Source organism: Rhincodon typus, chromosome 14 (assembly GCF_021869965.1).
Source record: "Rhincodon typus isolate 14 chromosome 14, sRhiTyp1.1, whole genome shotgun sequence".
Taxonomy (NCBI): Eukaryota; Metazoa; Chordata; class Chondrichthyes; order Orectolobiformes; family Rhincodontidae; genus Rhincodon; species Rhincodon typus.
Genome location: NC_063345.1, coordinates 33,041,952 through 33,060,626, shown reverse-complemented (window position 1 = coordinate 33,060,626; position 18,675 = coordinate 33,041,952). Strand labels below are relative to the sequence as shown.

The 18,675-nt window shown below is 42.3% G+C and overlaps 2 protein-coding genes across 2 annotated transcripts in view; one reads left to right on the top strand and one right to left on the bottom strand.

Moving 5' to 3' along the window:
- Nucleotides 1-18,675, bottom strand: part of LOC109916610 (serine protease 23-like) — a 98,789-nt gene that overhangs the window by 3,538 nt on the left and 76,576 nt on the right. The gene's annotated exons all lie outside the window — the stretch shown is intronic.
- Nucleotides 1-18,675, top strand: part of zgc:92429 (uncharacterized protein LOC445063 homolog) — a 58,741-nt gene that overhangs the window by 26,198 nt on the left and 13,868 nt on the right. The window contains exons 2-7 of the mRNA XM_048604937.1: nucleotides 1,466-1,515; nucleotides 6,344-6,400; nucleotides 9,634-9,797; nucleotides 10,654-10,757; nucleotides 12,980-13,041; nucleotides 14,179-14,249. Coding sequence (XP_048460894.1) covers nucleotides 1,466-1,515; nucleotides 6,344-6,400; nucleotides 9,634-9,797; nucleotides 10,654-10,757; nucleotides 12,980-13,041; nucleotides 14,179-14,249 — 508 coding nt within the window. The remainder of the gene's footprint in view (nucleotides 1-1,465; nucleotides 1,516-6,343; nucleotides 6,401-9,633; nucleotides 9,798-10,653; nucleotides 10,758-12,979; nucleotides 13,042-14,178; nucleotides 14,250-18,675) is intronic.

The window sequence follows — 18,675 nt, the reverse complement described above, 5'->3', positions numbered from 1 at the left end:
TCTTGTTGTACGTAACTATTTTTTAGGTTGAGAAGCTTGTTTAGTCCCATTAAGGCAGGGCTTTGGAATATTTCTTCCCAACCTTTCTCTGCTGAGTAACGCCTTCTTTTCCTCCACATGTAACCAAAGATATTTTACTCTCCTATCGGGCACTTATCTTGCTCACAAAGGACGGCATCTTTATCCCTCTTACCCCTGCGAAATCACACTGCTTGGTTCTGTCTGAATGGCTCACTAATACATATATTGCCATCTACTGTACTGGCCTGTGAAAACACACAAGTTTCCAGTACCAGAGAATCAGCCCATCCTTGGCTCTTTATTAGAGAAAAGCAAGGCCATTCCCCATGCTCTGCCCTAGCCTGCAGCTGCTTCAAATATTTATCTACCTTCCCCTTGGAAAATTTGACTGTCCCTCCTTACTCTGCCAACGAACACACTCCATACCTTCTCAACTTTCTGTACCAATGCATTCCTCTTAATTACTTCAGTGCCAGTTGAAACTTATAACCTCCTATCACTGATTCCTACTGCTCACTGGAGGAATAACTCTGCACTTGGGTATTTTCCCAATCAACCTGTTGAGAGATGTTATTGTACAACTCTGGAGGAGACAGGACTTGCACCTAGACTACCCAGATCATAGTATGGACATTACCTCCACACCAGAAGAATCCCACTTCTCTAATCTTAGTCACCCTTTCAAAAGCCTTCATTAAGTCTCTAGTGAAGATCTTCACCTTTTCTCTGGTCCACTGTCTTAGATGTTGTCTTTTAATTCTGGAGCCTCATTCCTGACACTATCTGATAATTTGCACTCGTTAAAATTTCTAATCTAACTCCTAGAAGTGCACCATAACTTTGCTATTCTAAGTCCTTGTTTGCAAACCTATGTGTCAATGGCTTTTTATGGCTTTATCTACATGTACTTGAACTTTCTCTTCATCACACCCTTGAGTTCATTTTCATTGCCTATATTCTCTTCATTTTCCTGCTAAAATATTTAATCTCTGCCTTAAATTGCACCTGCCACCTGCTCACCAATTCCTTTTAAAGGTTCCAACTTTTTTACCGAGTTTGTAAGGTGTTGTATTCCTAGAATTTATTTACTTAAATTGAGAAATAAATTTGATGGACCAATGCATATTATGTACAGCATAACTGAGTTTGGAAGAAGAGGCAAGGTGAATCGAAAGATCTGATTAAGCCAAATTTTGGACCAAGCCTATTGTCTATAGAAGGAGGAGGAAAGCCATTGGAAGAAGGAAATGAGTTTGAGGAGAGAGTTTAATGCATTTCATTTCATTACTCTGGGAACAATGGGATAAAAAATAAGAGCAAGTACATCTCCTAATGGCCTGTGTCAGGGAACTTTGCACAATTTTAATCTGATCTTCCCTTTCCACTACTGCATGCTCTTATTTAAAATATGTTCAAAATAAGCTTTCAATACTTCCTCCAACAGATGATTGCTGTTACCACCCAGGTGTTCCAATCTTTCATGATGCACTCAAGGTAGGTATAAATGCATAATCTATTTCCAGAAATAATTAACTTGAGAAAAAAAGAGGGATTTGAATAGCATCAGAATGGGTATGATCTGGATGCAGCTTCTTAATCTGACTTTGTGGCCTGTTTCTTTACTCACCCTCCAAAATGATTTTCCCATTCTTTAACCTTTCATGCCATGTCATATTGCGAGTATCAAACCATTCAACCAACCTCTAGAGATGAAAGTGACACACATTTATGCCACACAAATGCCAGGCAATATCATTGACCAGAAACTCAACTGGACTTGCTACATAAATATAGTGGCTACAAGAGTAGGCCACAGGCCAGGGATACTGCGGTGAGTAACTCAACTCCTGACTCCCCAAAGCCTGTCTGCCATCTACGAGGCACAAGTCAGGAGTGTGATGGAATACTCCCCACTTGCCTGGATGAGTGCAGCTCCAACAACACTCAAGAAGCTTGACGTCTTCCAGGACAAAGTAGCCCGCTTGATTGGCACCATGTCAGCACGCATCCACTCCATCCACCACTGATGCTCAGTAGCAGCAGTGTGTACTATCTACAAGATACACTGCAGAAATTCACCGAAGACCCTTAGACAGCACCTTCCAAATCCATAACCAATTCCATCTAGAAGGACAAGGGCAGCAGATACATGGGAACACCATAACCTGCAAGTTCCCCTCCAAGCCACGGACCATCCTGACTTGGAAATATGTCACTGTTCCTTCATTGTCACTGGATCAAAATCCTGGAATCGCCTCTTTAAGGGTGTTTTTTATTGACAACACGTGGACTGCAGTGGTTCCACCTTCTCAAGAGCAATTAGGGACCAGCAATAAATGCTGGCCCAGCAACGACTCTCACGTCCCAAGACTGAACTAAGAAAAAACCTGATCTTTCAGCAAACATTTGAATTGCTCATGGCTTCACCTTCAATGCCACTCCATTGGTAATACAAATAGCCTGCAGGTGAGCATTTGCAGTTATGAAACTATGTTCCACTACTCTGAATTATTCAGGGGAATCGAGAGTTATCGGGTGTAGATGGGAATGTAGAATTTGAAATTCAAACAGACGATCCATGAAAGGGGGGAAGCCCCGTATTTTCAAACTGTGTCCCCTAGTTCTAGTCTGCCCCCCACAAGAAATATGTACCTGTCAAGTCCCCTCAGGATATTATATATTTCAATAAGATTACTTGTCCTACTTCTGAACTAAAATGAATATAGTTCAGCTTGTCTATCCTTCCTGCACAAAGTAAGACCCCCATCCCAAGTGTTCATCAAATAAATTTTCTGCGAACACCTTCTAATGCATTTACAAGCTTTCTAATGTAAGGAAATCAAAACTGTGTAAAGTACTCCAGATATGGCCCCACCAATGTTCTGTATAACTGGAGGAAAACATCTTTACTTCCATATTCTATTCCCCTTGCAAAAATGACAACATTCTATTTTTCTTCTTAATCACTTCCTGTACCTGTATGTTAATTTTGTGATTCACATACCAGCACACACAGATTACTCTGTACCTCTTAGTTCTGTAATCTCTTTCTAGTTAAATAATATGTTGCTTTTCTGTTCTTGAATTTACCACCATGTGTGTCCAATGATCCCTACTGCAGACTTTAGAGATTCTTGGTACCAAAGCATATACAAATTAAATGCCTTCTCTATCTGGACATATTTACGCTTTGTGCTGCAGAAATTCACCAAAGATCCTCAGACAGCATCTTCCAAACCCACAACCACTTCCATCTAGAAAGACAAGGGCAGCAGTTATATGGGAACACCACCACCTCCAAGTTCCCCTCCAAGCCACTCACCATCCTGACTTGGAAATATATCGCCATTCTTTCACTGTCACTGGGTCAAAATCCTGGAATGTCCTCCCTAATGGCATTGTGGGTCAACCCACAGCAAGGACTGCAGTGGTTCAAGAAGGCAGCTCACCATCACCTTCTCAACGGCAACTAGGGATGGGCAAGAAATGCTGGCCAGCCAGCGACACCCACATCCTACAAATGAATAGAAAAATAAATTAGCCAAATTCTTGGATGCATACGCTATTGGGCCTACCTCTCCATTAGGCTACCTATGTGCTAATACTACCCCGATGCCATACAGGGAGGCATCGCATGTCAGTATCAGATCTCAGTTGAGACCATATTGTGCCAACTCCTTAGAGGATGATAACTGTTTCTTCACTTCCCTGAAAGTTATGGCTTGGCTATGCAACTATTTCCAAGGCTGACCCTTTTTTAAGAGTTGATGCAAAGGTGCTAGGATGGAGGCCAGGTTATGTATAACTTTCCATAATAATTCAGCAACCCAAGGAAAAACCTAAGCTCTGGTACAGACGTGGGAGCTGGAGCACCTTTGATCAACCTCAGTTTATCTTCCAATTGCTGTACCTCTGTCTTGTTGACTCTTTAGCCCAAGTCGGTCAGTTAGGGTGCCTGGAACACCTACTTTTCTTTCCTTATGTATATGCCCGCCTGGGAGAAGTGTCTAAGGACTATGCCCAAGTTCTCTAAGTACTCCTTATTGGTCTTCGTGGTTATTAGAAAGTCATCTAGATAGATGTTGACCTGAGGTAGACATTGTAAAATGTTCTCCATTATCTGCTGAAATAATTGCACAGGCTGACGATACCCCAAAAGGCAGTCTCATATATTGGTACAAACGCTTATGGATCTTAATTGTAGCTTTCTTTTTGGAATCCTCATCTAACCACAATTGCAAGTATTTATGGCTTGTGTTCAGCTTTGTGAAGGACAGACCCCACCCCACCAAACAGCTTTGTGTATAAATCCTCTATGAAAGGGATTGGTTATTTATCCAGCTGCAAAAAGTGGTTTACCGTTTGTTTAAAATCCCCCCAAAGGTGAACTGACCCATTAAGCTTCACAATTGGTACGACCTGTGATGCCTGTTCTGCAAACTGGACAGTTTGAGGATTCCTTCACTTTCTAGCCTTCCAATTTCTGCCTGTACTTCTGCATGTAAGGCAAGTGGCACTGGGCGGGCCTTGCAGAATTGTGGAATTGCTTCCTGGTCAAAGTGCAAGATGGCCTTGGCTCCTTTGATAGTCCCAGACCTTCTTATGAGTATTTAACTAGGACTTCACTCAGGCAGCCATTTTCTAATTGAAAAATGTTGAGCCAGTCTAGGTGAATCTTTCTCAACCAATTTTGCCCAAACAGCTTGGGCCTAAGCCCTTTACTACAAACAGTGGTAACTGAACCAGCTGCTTCTCATAAGAGACTGGAAAGAATGTTGTTCCCTTAACCTGTAAAGGTCCCCCAGTATAGCTTCTCAGTCTAGCTGTGGTCTTGCACAAACTTAAGGTTTAGAGCCCAGAACAAATTTTGTTGAAGACTAGTTCTGAGATCACTGAAACAGCTGCACCAATATTGATTTTCATTAGAATCAGGTGACCATTTAACCAGACATTTATTTTGATTGGTTCATATTTGGATCTTGCTAAACAATTTAACTGCTCTAAACCAGAAGTAGATAGCCTTTCCAGGATGTGCACTGTCCTGGATACCAGCTTAGGATCTCTGTTACTTAATTCAGGCTTAGTGGGACTCTTTTACTGTCTCGAGTCCACATACCAGCAAGTACAATTGTTTGCTGGCTGGGATCCTGAAGAAAATGTTAGCCATTTGGCCGAGCCTTGACTTTGTTTTGGGGTTTTGCTGTGGGCTGCCCTAGAGTCTTTCTGTTCAGGATATGTCCCGAGTGAAGCTGTGCCATTGCCTTCACTCGAGTGGTGATCTCTAAGCTCCGTCAGACTGGCAAGGATGTCCACCTCCGTCAGAATACCCTGCAACTCATAAGCTGCACTTGCCACATTTTCCAATGATAAAGTCAGCTGTAGTGCCCGTTTGAATTCCAGTTGAAATTCAGCTACTAGGCACTTTTGCATGGTCACATCATTAATCCCACTCTCATTGCCATTGGGACAACTCCACAGAGGCTGGTATCCCATCACCAAGTCACCCTTTATTTACAAGTGGAGAGTCTCAACACTGATCCACCTTCCTCAGAGTGAGCAAAACCCCGACACTCCTGTTTATATCTGTCAGCCAAGACTCCCTGATTGAGGCTGTTAATCTGGTCCAATCAGAGAACTCATATTCTGTGAGGTCCACCTGGCTGACCTCGTTATAATCGTTACACCTAGGTCACTAAAACCACTAGATAATTTGTCATTTATCATCTAATTGTTTGTGGGACAAATTGCCTGCTTCCTTATATTACAACAAATGAATGTACTGCAAAAGCACTTAACTGGCTGTGAATCCCTTTGAGACCTCCGCAGGTTGTAAATACAGTATGTAAATGTAAGTCTTTGCTTTCTTCCTATCATGTTTCTTCTTGATGGAAGAAGGAAATGGGGAGCATATCAACCTGGGGAGAGTCTCTCACTTTCTTCCATTATCACCTCATCTGCGTTCAGTAGCTAAGGTGATGCTAGTAAGCTGGTACTATTGGCTTCAGGTCCTTCTAGCTGTTGTCCAATCCAGCAGCAATAAAACCTGTAATCCTGTTGCTTGTCAAATTGGTGCCGAAAGAAAGCAAACATACTATGATGGCTCAGCAGGTCTGATAGTATCTGTGAAGAAAAAATCAGAGTTAACATTTCGGGTCCGGTGACCCTGTTCTGAGGAAGGGTCACTGGATCCGAAACGTTAACTCTGATTGTTTCTTCACAGATGCTGCCAGACCTGCTGAGCTTTTCCAGCAACTTCTGTTTTTGATTTACAGCATCCACAGTTCTTTCAGTTTTTACTATAATGGTTTCCTGTTTCACCCAGGGATGGTCCTGCTGCAAGAAAAAGACAACCGACTTCTCAGAATTTCTGGCAATCAAAGTAAGTAGTCTTTAGTATTCTCATTAATACAGAATCTCAGATAAAGTCAGATTACCAAGTTATTTAATATATATGAGTTAATGGAGTCAAGTTTGCTCCCCTGCATCTCTGACTTCAAGTGGAATGTGCCTATTGGGACCTATTTGTGGATGTGACCATAACCATGGTATTATAATGGCTCTGATGTTCTCCCCCACCCCAACACACAGAATCTCCTTTGGTAGGGTTTGTGCCCAGTGGTGAAGGGCACAAGCTATACCTCTGTACTAAGCCTGAGGGAATTACAGTATATGCATAATTGTTTTCAATTTTGTTTCCTTTTGCAGTTGAACAAAATACAAATGAAAAGGCCAGAAGCCATGATACTTGTCTCACTACTTCCTGGTGGGCCTAGTTTCAGCATTACAAGCCTTTTTGGTGCCACCCCGTTCCTTACCTCCCACTCCAGACGTCTACGGATTTTCTCCCTATCTCTTCTCATATCTTCCCATTTTAAGGAATTTGGTTGCTTTGGTCAGAGCTTCTATGGAGACTTGACAGTGACAAGGGATGAGTTAAAAAGCGATGTTGCATCTCCTGTGGTCACTGGGAAGGTGATGTGGGAAGGGGATGCAGTGTTGGGGATGGTGGAGGAGTAATCCAGGATATTATAGAGGAACAGTCCCTTAAGAATGTTGAAGGGAGTGAGGGGAAGATGTGTTTAGTGCTGGCATCATGTTGGAGATCGCGGAAAGGGTGGAGGATGATCCTTTGAATACTAAGACTGTTAGATGATAAGTGACAACAAGGGGAATCCTGGTTCTGGGAGGGAGGGGAAGGGGCAGTAACTGGAGAAGTGTGGGAAATGCATCATACATGGTTGAGGGTCATAACCAACACAGTGAGAGGAAACTTCGATTGACGAAAAAGGAAGACATGTTGGAAGTGTTGTTATGAAAGATTAACCACCATCAGTTGACATTAAATGGTGTTACCACCACTGAAACCGCCACAATTGACCAAAATCTCAACTGGACTCACCACATAAACAGTGGCTGCAAAAGCAGGTCAGAGGCAAGGAATACTCCAGCGAGTAACTCACCTCCTGATTCCCCAAAAGCCTGTCCATCATCTACAAGGCAGAAGTCAGAACTGTGATGGAATACTCTGCACTTGCCCAGATGAGTGCAGCTCCAACAATGTTCAAGAAGCCTGACGCCATCCAGGACAAAGCATCCCACTTGCTTACAAACACATCCACAAGCATCCATTCCCTCCACCACCAATGCTGAGTAGCAGCAGTGTGTTCTATCTACAAGATGCACTGCAGAAATTCACCAAAGATCCTTACACAGCACCTTCCAAACCGACAACCACTTCCACCTAGAAGGACAAGGGCAGAAGGTACATGGGAACACCACCTTAAAAGTTCCTCAAAATCCTGACCTGGAAATATATCGCTGTTCTTTCACTGTTGCTAGGTCAAATGCTGGAACTCCCTCCCTAATGGCATTGTCAGCATATCTACAGCATATGGACTGCAGCGGTTCAAGAAGGCAGCTTCTCAAGGACAACTAGGGACCAGCAATAAATGCTGGCCAGCCAGCGACGCCCAAATCCCACAACACAATAAATAAAAATTGGTAACATCTTTGAAACAAATGTGATGGAGATAGAGAAACTGGGAGAATAAAATGGAATCTTTGCAGGAAGCAGGGTGTGAAGAAGTTTAGTTGTGGTAGCTGTGGAAATTGGTGTGTTTGTAAATGAGAATTAGAAGACAGTCCATCCCACAAAATGGAGCAAGAGAAGCCAAGGAAAGAAAAGGAAGTGTCAGAGGTTGACTAGATGAGTTCAGACATAATTAAAGGCAAAATTGTTTAATTTTTCCAGTTCTGGCCGATTGTAGAAAGCAGCACTAATACAGTCATTGATATGCTAGAAAAAACAATTGGGTCGGAGAAAGAGTAGGACTGAGACAAGGTGACTGGAACTTCTTTCAATCTACTGTACAGCGAAGAAGGTTACCTCAGAGTATAATGGGACCTTATATGTGCAAATGGGTCGAGGAGTGGCAGTTGGAGTATAATTTAGATAAATGTGAGGTGCTGCATTTTGGAAAGGCAAATCAGGGCAGGACTCATACACTTAATGGTAAGGTCCTGGGGTGTGTTGCTGAACAAAGAGACCTTGGGGTGCAGGTTCCTTCAAAGCGACGTTGCAAGTAGTGAAGAAGGAGTTTGGTATGCTTGTCTTTGTTGGTCAGTGCATTAAGTATAGGAGTTGGGAGGTCGTGTTGCGGCTGTACAGGACATTGGTTAGGCCATTTTTGGAATAATGCATTCAATTCTTGCCTTACTGCTATAGGAAAGATGTTGTAAAACTTGAAAGGGTTCAGGAAAGATTTACAAGGATGTTGCCAGGGTTGGAGGGTTTGAGCTATTGAGAGAGGCTGAATTGGCTGGGGCTATTTTCCCTGGAGTGTCGGAGACTGAGGGGTGACCTTATAGAGGTTCATAACAACATTAGGGGCATGGATAGGTGAGTCCAAAAATAGAGGGCATAGGTTTAAGGTGAGAGGGGAAAAATTTAAAAGGGACCTAAGGGGCAACTTTTTCATGTGGACTGTATGGAGGTGGTGGAGGCTGGTATAATTACAACATTTAAGATGGATCTGGATGGGTATTTGAATAGGAAGGGTTTAGAGTGAAATTGGTCAAATGCTGGCAAATGGGACAAGATTAATTTAGAATATTTGGACGAGTTGCGCCACGGGGTCTGTTGCTGTGCTGTATATCTTTATGGCTCTATGACTCTACTGCAGTGTGATTGCTGCTCACAATGAAGTCTCCTATGCACTGGGAGACCAAACAAAGACTGCTTTGTGAAACACCTCCCCTCAGTCCATAAACATGACCCTAACCTTCTGGTCTCTCGCCATTTCGATACACCGTCTTTCTCTCGTGCTAACGTTTCTGATGTGGGTTTGCTGGAATGCTTCAGTGAAGCCCAAGGCATGCTGGAGGAACAGCAACCACACTTTTGCTTAGTCACTTTGCAGCCTTTTAGACTCAACATTTGAGTTCAACAACTTCAGACCATGAACTCTGTCCTCCATTTTGGTTACACCCCCCACATACAATCTCACTGTCTGCAAAGGCAAGTGATGCAAACAACACAGCTCAATAATCTAGGGATTAGAAGTGAAATGATGAAAGTGATTGGTTTGATGATGTATTCTTGCTGTGCCTCAGGGATGCACAAAAGGTCAGCACTCCAACGTAAAGCCTCCAGAGCCTCTGAACCCCGAAATTACACGTAACAAGGATCCGACAGAAAACTCAAAGTCACAGTTTGATGCTGAGTACATCATCAAAGGTCCCAAATCAGCAGAATCAATGAAGAAAGACAGACCAAGGTACCATGGCTGCCAGTTTACTCAGTAATTGCATTGAATCACAAAGACAATCCAGCTAATGCCTGCTTGACTCTCCTATTCAAAAGCCAAAATTATGACAAGAAATAAAACTGTATTACAAACGGTCTGAGTTCCGCCCCGAAAGAGGCATTAATTTTCGAGTCTAATTTAGATATACTGATAGATTTAGGTATTTATTTTATCATTATGAATTTGATAAGTATTTGCAGTAGATTATCTATCTTGTTCTTTTGCTTAAACATACTTATTCAGAAAATGGGTTTGCCACATTGTTGCAAATGGGAGCATTTTTCTGAGATTAGTAAGGCCTGTTTTTGGGACAGTGCAAATCTAAGATTGATAGATTTTTGTTCTTCAAATGTTATTAAGGTGTATGGGAAGTGACAGCTGTACAGCTCGGCCATGATCTCATTGAATGGCAAAACGGGCTCAAGGGCCTAATTGCCTCACTCCTGTTCTTATGGTCCTGAATCTAATCTGGAAGTGATTGATGGAGCACAAGGGAGTTTTCCTCTATATCTAATGTATGCTTTATCCAAACATGAAGCATTTGGTGCATGATGATACAGTATTAGAAGCTTCGTTCGCAATCTTGTATCATATGATTGGACAATACATGGTTTACTCTGCTTCTAACCCATGCTGCTTTTAACTTGAGAGTATTTAACATGGGTGCTGGAGGGTGGTAATCTGCATCTAACCTTTTCTATATTATCCCTGAGAGCGGTGCTGCTGACTATGAACTTTGAATAGTGTGGATTAATCTATTAACAATATAGATCTGAATAGCTGCCTGATGGGTTGCTCTTGTTCATTTTTTTCTTTATTTTGATAGCTCTGATGAACCAATGGTAAAACTGCCTCAGAAAGTCTCAAAGTCACTGCAGGAATCCCTGGAAAAGCTCAGCAAGGCTACTCAGGAGAAAAGCACAACGAGAGGTAAATACCACAAAAAAACGGCAAACAATAAATTTTATTTAAATTGCATCATTAACACAGTAAAATGTCTCACAGGAACATTATAAACCAATAGTTGACACAAAGTCATGTGTAGTGACGTTAAAAATGATAAAGAGCTGGATCATGAAGCTAGGTTTAAAGGGATAATTGAAAGAAAGCAAGAGAGTCGAAGAAGCTTAGGGGAGGAATTGTAGATCTTAGGGCCTAAACAGCAGAAGCTACAGACGCAAATAATGGATGGAATAAAATTGGGATTGTTCAAGAGAAGACCAGAATTAAAGGAATGCAGAAATCTCAAAGAGTTGAAGGAATCCCTAAGTCATAAAGGATGAGACCACGGAGGGATTTAATAACAAAGATGTGAATCGTGAAATTGAGGTCTTGATTAACCAGTTTATTCAGATTCTAAAGGCTGAAATTTCATGCTTAATAAAAGGACAGGTTGGAGCCAAGTCGGAGATTTGAAATTTAAGCATCTGAAACAGGAACTCAATTTGTACCTCTTTAATTTTACCAGAGGAGGGTGGGGATAACCAAGCCACAAGTGGGATGTGGGTTGATTAGTTAAATATTATAATGAGGGTGCATGCCTTCAATTTAGCAGTATTTGCATTTTTTTTTAAACTGATATCAACTGAGTTTCCCAAGTTCTGGGAAGCTGGCAATGAAAGGAGGGGAGAAGGATTAAATCCATGAGGTAAGTGCTTTTATAGAACAGCTTGTAAGCCAGGAGGAACAGGAGAGTTTTTCCAAGGACCCTAAAACCCACCCTTCCACCTTTGTGCTGCCATTAACCACTGTTGGACCCCTAACCACCACCTGCAACCATAGCTACCATTCGACATCCCTGGCTGTACTTGAAACTACCACCCCTAAAGGACCGTAACAACCCCCATACCCCCTCATCCATGATCAGAAATTCTGCAGTGATTGGGACCATCTTATGAATGGAACACCATGGCCACAGGTGTTCCCTCCTGCCCCACCTTTTCCCATCTACCCCTGCAAACAGCAATTGTGATCCCACCCATTGTCCAACCACTAACTCCTTTATTCCCCACTAAACATGTATGTCCTCCTTGGATATGGCCTAGCAGTGCTGGAGATGTCCCCGCCCAAGCAGCCTCCAACCTACCAATCTTTGCCTGCATGAAGGAAACTGGCACAAAAATATTTATTTGATTTCTCTGACCTGAAAACGTGCATAGATTGTGCCTCAGAACTATAGTCTAGGCCTGTAAATCTATTCATGTTTTTTTTAATATTTCATGCTTGGGGTATAGACATTGCTACTAAGGCCAGCATTTATTGTGCATCTTTAATTAACCTGAAGAAGGTGGTGATGCCTTCTTGAACTAAAGTTTGTGTGGTGAAGGTGCTGCTAGGTCAGGAGTTCAGTATTTTGATCCTATGACAATGAATGAACAGATCGGGATGATGTGTAGCTTGGAGGAACTTGGAACTAAAGATGTTCTAATGCAATTGATGCCCTTGCACTTTTTGCTGGTGCATTGGTTTGAATGTTTTGTTGAAAGTTCTGCTCTCATTGGGTCCAGTGAAGCGTAGTTCCTGTGCTGCTGGAGCAGGGGACAGAGATTTCAAAAGTGCTGATAAGTATGCTTGAATTTACATTTGGGCCCATAGCCAAAGAAATTCAGTGTTCCTTAAAGTAGATCAGCAGGTGAGGTGGGAGTTTAATCCAAGATAGAATAATCAAATGTTGGCTCTGTATAGGATGGGTTTGATGGTGACTAAGACTTTTACTTCTTCAGATTTAATAGACGAGACTGGCTCAGAATAGAGTTTTAAAAATCGGACTATGAAGGTGGATATTCTGAAATCTTGGTGGACATCAAGAAGTACCTTGTGCAGACATACCATATTCCCTTGCGTGATTAAGCAAGTCCATAATGTCCTTCGTTTGTGTATATGTGCTATTAAGAAGAAATGGACTTGAAACGCCAAAGGGATTTTCATATTTCCATCCTTTCTTGTGTTCGTAACTCCATTCTGTAAACATATTATTAATCCAGGCCAAAAGGCAATATCACAAAACTGCTTAATAAAATTAAATCCATGATATTGATCCACCGCTTTTTGGTGACTAGATTGACTATGTTGAAGATAAATTGGCAGTAAGTTTTGATAAGAACTTAAAACAGCATATGATGAAATTGAACCTATATTATTTCCTATTGCAGAGGAGGCACCCAGTAGTGAACTTAAAGTGGGCACTTCATGTAAACATGCTGGCTGTAAGGAGGTATGTTAAAATGTCTAACTCCTTTTTATAAACATGAAGACTTTGTTTCACATTTTTCTCTCCTTTGATGAAGGCTTATTCCCCACTCCACTCTCCCTGACTGAGAGTACAGTTAAGTAACCTGGTCACCAGATCTCTGCCATCTGCTTCGGAGGTAGTGGCCCAATGGATAGCCCAGGTGGCAACTATTTTTCCAACAGTTTTTTTTTCTTGTGGTGAAATGCTTGGAATTTGCTTGAGTATATATCTACAATCTACTCATTCATGGCCATTACCTCTTACCACCTTCTTGAGTGCTATAGATGCTATGGGAACAGTAGCACAATGGTTATGTTATAAAATCCCTACTGTGTGGAAGCAGGCCATTTGGCCATTGCATCCACACTAACCCTCCGAAGAGCATTCCACCCAGACCTACCCCCATACCCTATCCCTATCGCTCTGAATTTCAAATGGCCAATCCACCTAACCTGCACATCTGTGTACTGTGAGAGGAAACCCATGCAGACGTGGGGAGAATGTGCAAATTCTACATAGCTGGCTGAGGGTAGGATCGAACCCAGGGCCCTGGCGCTGCAAGACAGTAGTGCTAACCACTGAGCCACCATGCCACCCAAATATATTATGAAATGAGTATTACAGAGGCCTAAGGGGAGTAAATCTGCTATTCCTGACTACTCCAGCCTGTATGTGACTGAAGACCCATAGCGAGGTGGTTAGCTCTTTGCTGCCCTCTAGAATGACCTAACAAGCCAGTCAGTTGTATTCAAGAAGATGGTTCTCCACCAGCTTCTCAGGGGAAGTTAGGAAAGGACAATAATTACTGGTCTTGTCAGCAATGCCCATATCCCATGAATAAGTAAAAATAACATTTAATGTATTAACATATCACAGAAATATTATCAAACCAAGTTTGTCATTGCACCATAAAAAGGGTTCATAAAGCAGGTTACTAAAGAGAGTTTTGAAGGAAGAGATGGGGAGGTAATTGGTACCAAGAAATTGAAGGATGCAGTTCCAGAGCTTAGGGCCTAACTATCATTGGTCATTGAAATATTAACCCAAGAGAAGATGCAGGGCTAGCCATACATCCTTAACTTCATTGTGTTCTTCTCTGTGTTCATTTTTCTTTCACAGACATTTCAAGGGCCAGATAGTGATCTGGAGACATGCAACTTTCATCCTGGAATTCCCATCTTCCACGAAGGGTGAGTTTATATTGTAATAAAGTAATATACAACTCCTCCATTTAAACCACTGAGGCTTATATTTTTATAGGAATAATCAGTCTTTCAGTATCTTGCCTTAATGACAGTTCATGATGTGCAAGACAACATATGCCATCAGATTATTTGACTACAGAGGGTATCACAACCAGGATAACCTTCAAGACTAACACATCCATTTAGCAGCAGAAATCAATGGTTAGCAATCAGCAGTGAGAGCCTTTGCTGATTTTCACTTCCTTAGCCCCAGGACACGAAGGTCAAATGTAATACTGTCATGGCTATCTCAACTGAGATTAACTAACTTAGGACAGGCCGTGGTTAGAGCTTGGACTCTTCCTAATCCATGTGATTTGCTATTCTGTGGTTAATTACCTCCTGAGCTATCGGGAGTTCCCTTCCCGTCATCTCTTTTCAATCCTGTTTATTTTAATTTGTATATGGTTTGTAGGAAAGTCAGTGTCTGGGAGTAAACCACATTCCAAAACATAATATTGAAAAATACAAGAACAAAGCACAGGATAGAATGCAGAAGAAAGGATAACTTCAGCATTTCCAGCGTTATCTTGCACTCAAAAGTAGTGCAAATTGGGGAATTAGGACTCTTGGGAGTGAGGTCTAATTCTAGGGGAATAATATCACCACATTCACCTGTAAATCCCGTTACTTAAAAAGAGCCACAACAGGTAGCAGCACACTGTCAGAATATGACCAGGGGACAGCTTTGCCATGGCATGGTAGAGGTAAAGTTACCATAGTTTTACCAGACTGTCAGGCTTCTGTCTCATTAGAGAGGGTCGACAGGTGGTTGTGACCACACCTCAGCCAAGGGGAAAGATTGACAAGACGAGTCTTTCATGGTGACCTCAGCCAAGTCAGTTAGCTTGGTTGGTTGGACAGCTTGTTTGTGATACAGAGTAAGCATGATAGACGATGGTGACTAGGGCAATTGCTTCTGATAGGAATGGAGAAAGGGAATATTGGAGCATCATTGTATGGAATCTTCTGTTCCTGGAAGTGGAGGCTTGAAGATGAGAAGGACAGTTATTTGGCAGGGCATTAACAATGCAAAACCTCCTTGCTTCTACCAGAATTAAGTTATTAGCAGGATGGCTTTCAGCTCATGCTCCCCAGCACCAATTAAGGCCAATAAGGACCACTTAAGGGCATCAGCCCCCTCATTTCTGGGATTAATCCAGATGCAGATGGGCCAGTCGATATAGCATTCTTGATACTGCTACTTTGGAGGCAGCCTGTCACCTTGGGATGGAAGAATTCCCTTGTTCAAAGGTAATTAGTGCTTGACTGAGGGACTGGACTTCACGTGGGGGATGTGTCTTTCAAGAATCACTCCTCTGCTCTGTGACCTCCCCACCCTCCAAAGTTGAGAACACACCTCTCCCCCCTCCATTACAACTTTGCCATAGCTCCTCTGTCATCTTGGGACTCTGGATCTGATCATCTGTTAGCAGCACAACCACCTACTTGGTTCCACTGAGCACACGCATGTCCGGTTTCTGATTGACTGGCAGTTCTTACTGGATAAGATTTCCAGCCCTGGGATCTTGATTCCCTGGGCAGACCTACCGGTGGACTTGCTACTGCCTGATCAGCATGTGATTGGGGTGACCTTTCCCTAGGAGTGACAGCACAGACTCCAGCCAGCAAATGTGACCTCTGATGCCACACCTAATTTCCCTCCCATTGAATGAAGAGAATTATTAATATTGAGATGATTCATTGCAGGAAGAGTGAGAACCAATACCATTCATGACTTCTCACATACTGAAGCAGAGCATAGGCAGCAGGATTTGGACAATATCCAAGCCTGGGCTGATAAGTGGCAAGTAACACTTGTGTGAAAATGCCAAACATTGATCATCTCCAAACAAAATTAATTTAGCCATCTGTCTGACATTCAACAATGCCATTACCACCTCTGAGTCCCCAGCATTAGCATTGTAACTGGGGCAGCCATTTTAATATGGAGGCGACAAGAGCAACTGGTGGCAGGGAATTCTGTGATGAATAACAACTCCTGACTTTCCAAAGTTTGTCCACCATCTATAAGGTACAATTCAGCAGCGTGATGGAGTACTGTCCAATTGTTTGGATGATAATAGAACAGTACAGCACAGGAACAGGCCCTTTTGCCCACCATGCCTGCACCAACTATGATACCTTGCTAAACTAATTTGATCTGCCTGCACTTGGTCCTTATCTCTATATCCTCTGCCTGTTCATGTGTTTGTCTAAATGCCTCTAAACATTGCTTTTGTATCCGCTTCTACAACCTCCCCTGGCAACATATTCCAGGCACAAGCCACCACAGTAAAGTTCTCTGTGTAAAAAAACTTTCCTTGCACATCTTCTTTAAACTTTGCCTCTCTCACCTTAAACCTATTGACCATAGTATTTGACATTTCTATGCTGGCAAAAAGACTCAGACTATCCATCTTATCCATCCCTCTCATAAACTTCTATCAGGTCAACCCTCAGCTTCTGATGCTTCAGTGAAAACATCCAAGTTTGTCCAACTTCTCATTATAGCTAATACCCTCCAATCCAGGCAACATCCTGGTAAACCTCTTTTTCACACCCTCCAAAGCCTCCACATCCTACAGCGTGGTGACCAGAACTTTACACAATACGCCAAATGTGGCCAAACTAAAGTCATGCAACACCTCTTGCCAACTTTTATACTCAATGTCCCGACTAATGAAGGCAAGTACGCTGTATGACTTCTTAACCACCTTGTTCACTGGTGTTGCCACTTTCAGGGAGTAGTGGCCTTGCACACTAAGATCCCTCTGTATATCATTACTCCTGAGGGTTGTGCTATTTACTGGGTACTTTCCTCTTGCATTTGACTAATCAAAATACATCACCACACACTTGTCTACGTTATGTTCCACCTGCCATTTATCTGATCAACTTTCCAACTGATCTATATCTTGCTGTATCCTTTGACAACCTTCCTCACTATCTACAACACCATCAATTTTTGTGTCGTCTGCAGACTTACTGATCTGATCACTGGCATTTTCTTTCAATTCATTTATTTAAACAACAGAAGTCCCAGTCCTGATCCTCGTGGAACACAACTGGTCACAGACTTCCAGTCAGAAAAAATTACTCCTCCACAACTACCCTCTGTCTTCTGTGACCAAGCCATTTACCAACTCACCATGGATCCCATGTGACTTAAATTCTGGACCAGCCTACCATGAAGACCTTGTCAAATGCTGTCATAAAGTCCATGTAGACAACATCCACTACCCTATCCTCATCAATCATCTTCATTACTTCCTCAAAAAGTTCAATCAAGTTTGTGAGACAAGATCTGTCCCAGACAAAGCGGTGTTGACTATAAGTCCATTCTTTTCCAAATGCAAGTAAATCCTGTCCCTAAGGATCTTCTCCAATAATTTCTCTATCACTGATGTAAGGTTCACTGGCCTACAATTTTCTGGATTATCCCTGTTGCCTTCCTTAAACAAAGGAACAACATTGGATATTCTCCAGTCTTCTGGGACCTCGCTAAGTAGATACGAAGATCTCTGTCAAAGCCCCAGCAATCCCTTCCCTTGACTCCTTCAGGATCTTGGGATAGATCCCATCAGGCCCTAGAGACTTATCTACATTATCGTTTTGCAAGATACCCAACACCTCTTCCTCCTTAATATCAACATACCCCTCCCTAATCTACCGTCATCCATGTCGTTCTCCTTGGTAAATACAGGTGCAAAATGCTCATTAAAGATAATCACCAATTTCCCTTGGCTGCACACATAAATTCCCTCCCTTATCATTGAGTGAACTTATCCTTTCCCAAGCTACCCTCTTGCTCCTCATTTATGTATAAAATGCCTTGGGACTCTATTTAACCCTGCTTGCCAAGGACATTTCATGCCCCTTTTAGCTCTCGTAATTCCTTGTTTAAGTTGTTTCCTGCTCCCTTTATATTCCTCAAGGGTCTTGTCTGGTTTCAGTTTCCTAAACCTTACATATGCTTCCTTTTACATTTTGACTAAACTTTCAATACCTTGTCATCCAAGGTTCCCGAATCTTGTCATTCTTATCTTTCACACTCACAGGAACAGACTAGTCCTGAACTCTGATCAACTGGCCTTTAAAAGACTCCCACATGTCAGATGTGGATTTACCTCAAACAGCCACTCCCAATCTAATTTCTCCAGTTCCTGCTTAATACTGTTGTAATTGGCCTTCCCCCAATTTATCACTTTCATCTGAGGTCCAGTCTTATCATTATTGATATAAAAACTGAAAGAACTGCGGATGCTGTAAATCGGGAACAAAAACAAAGTTGCTGGAAAAGCTCAGCAGGTCTGGTAGCATCTGTGAAGGAAAAAACAGTTAACGTTTCAGGTCCGGTGACCCTTCCTCA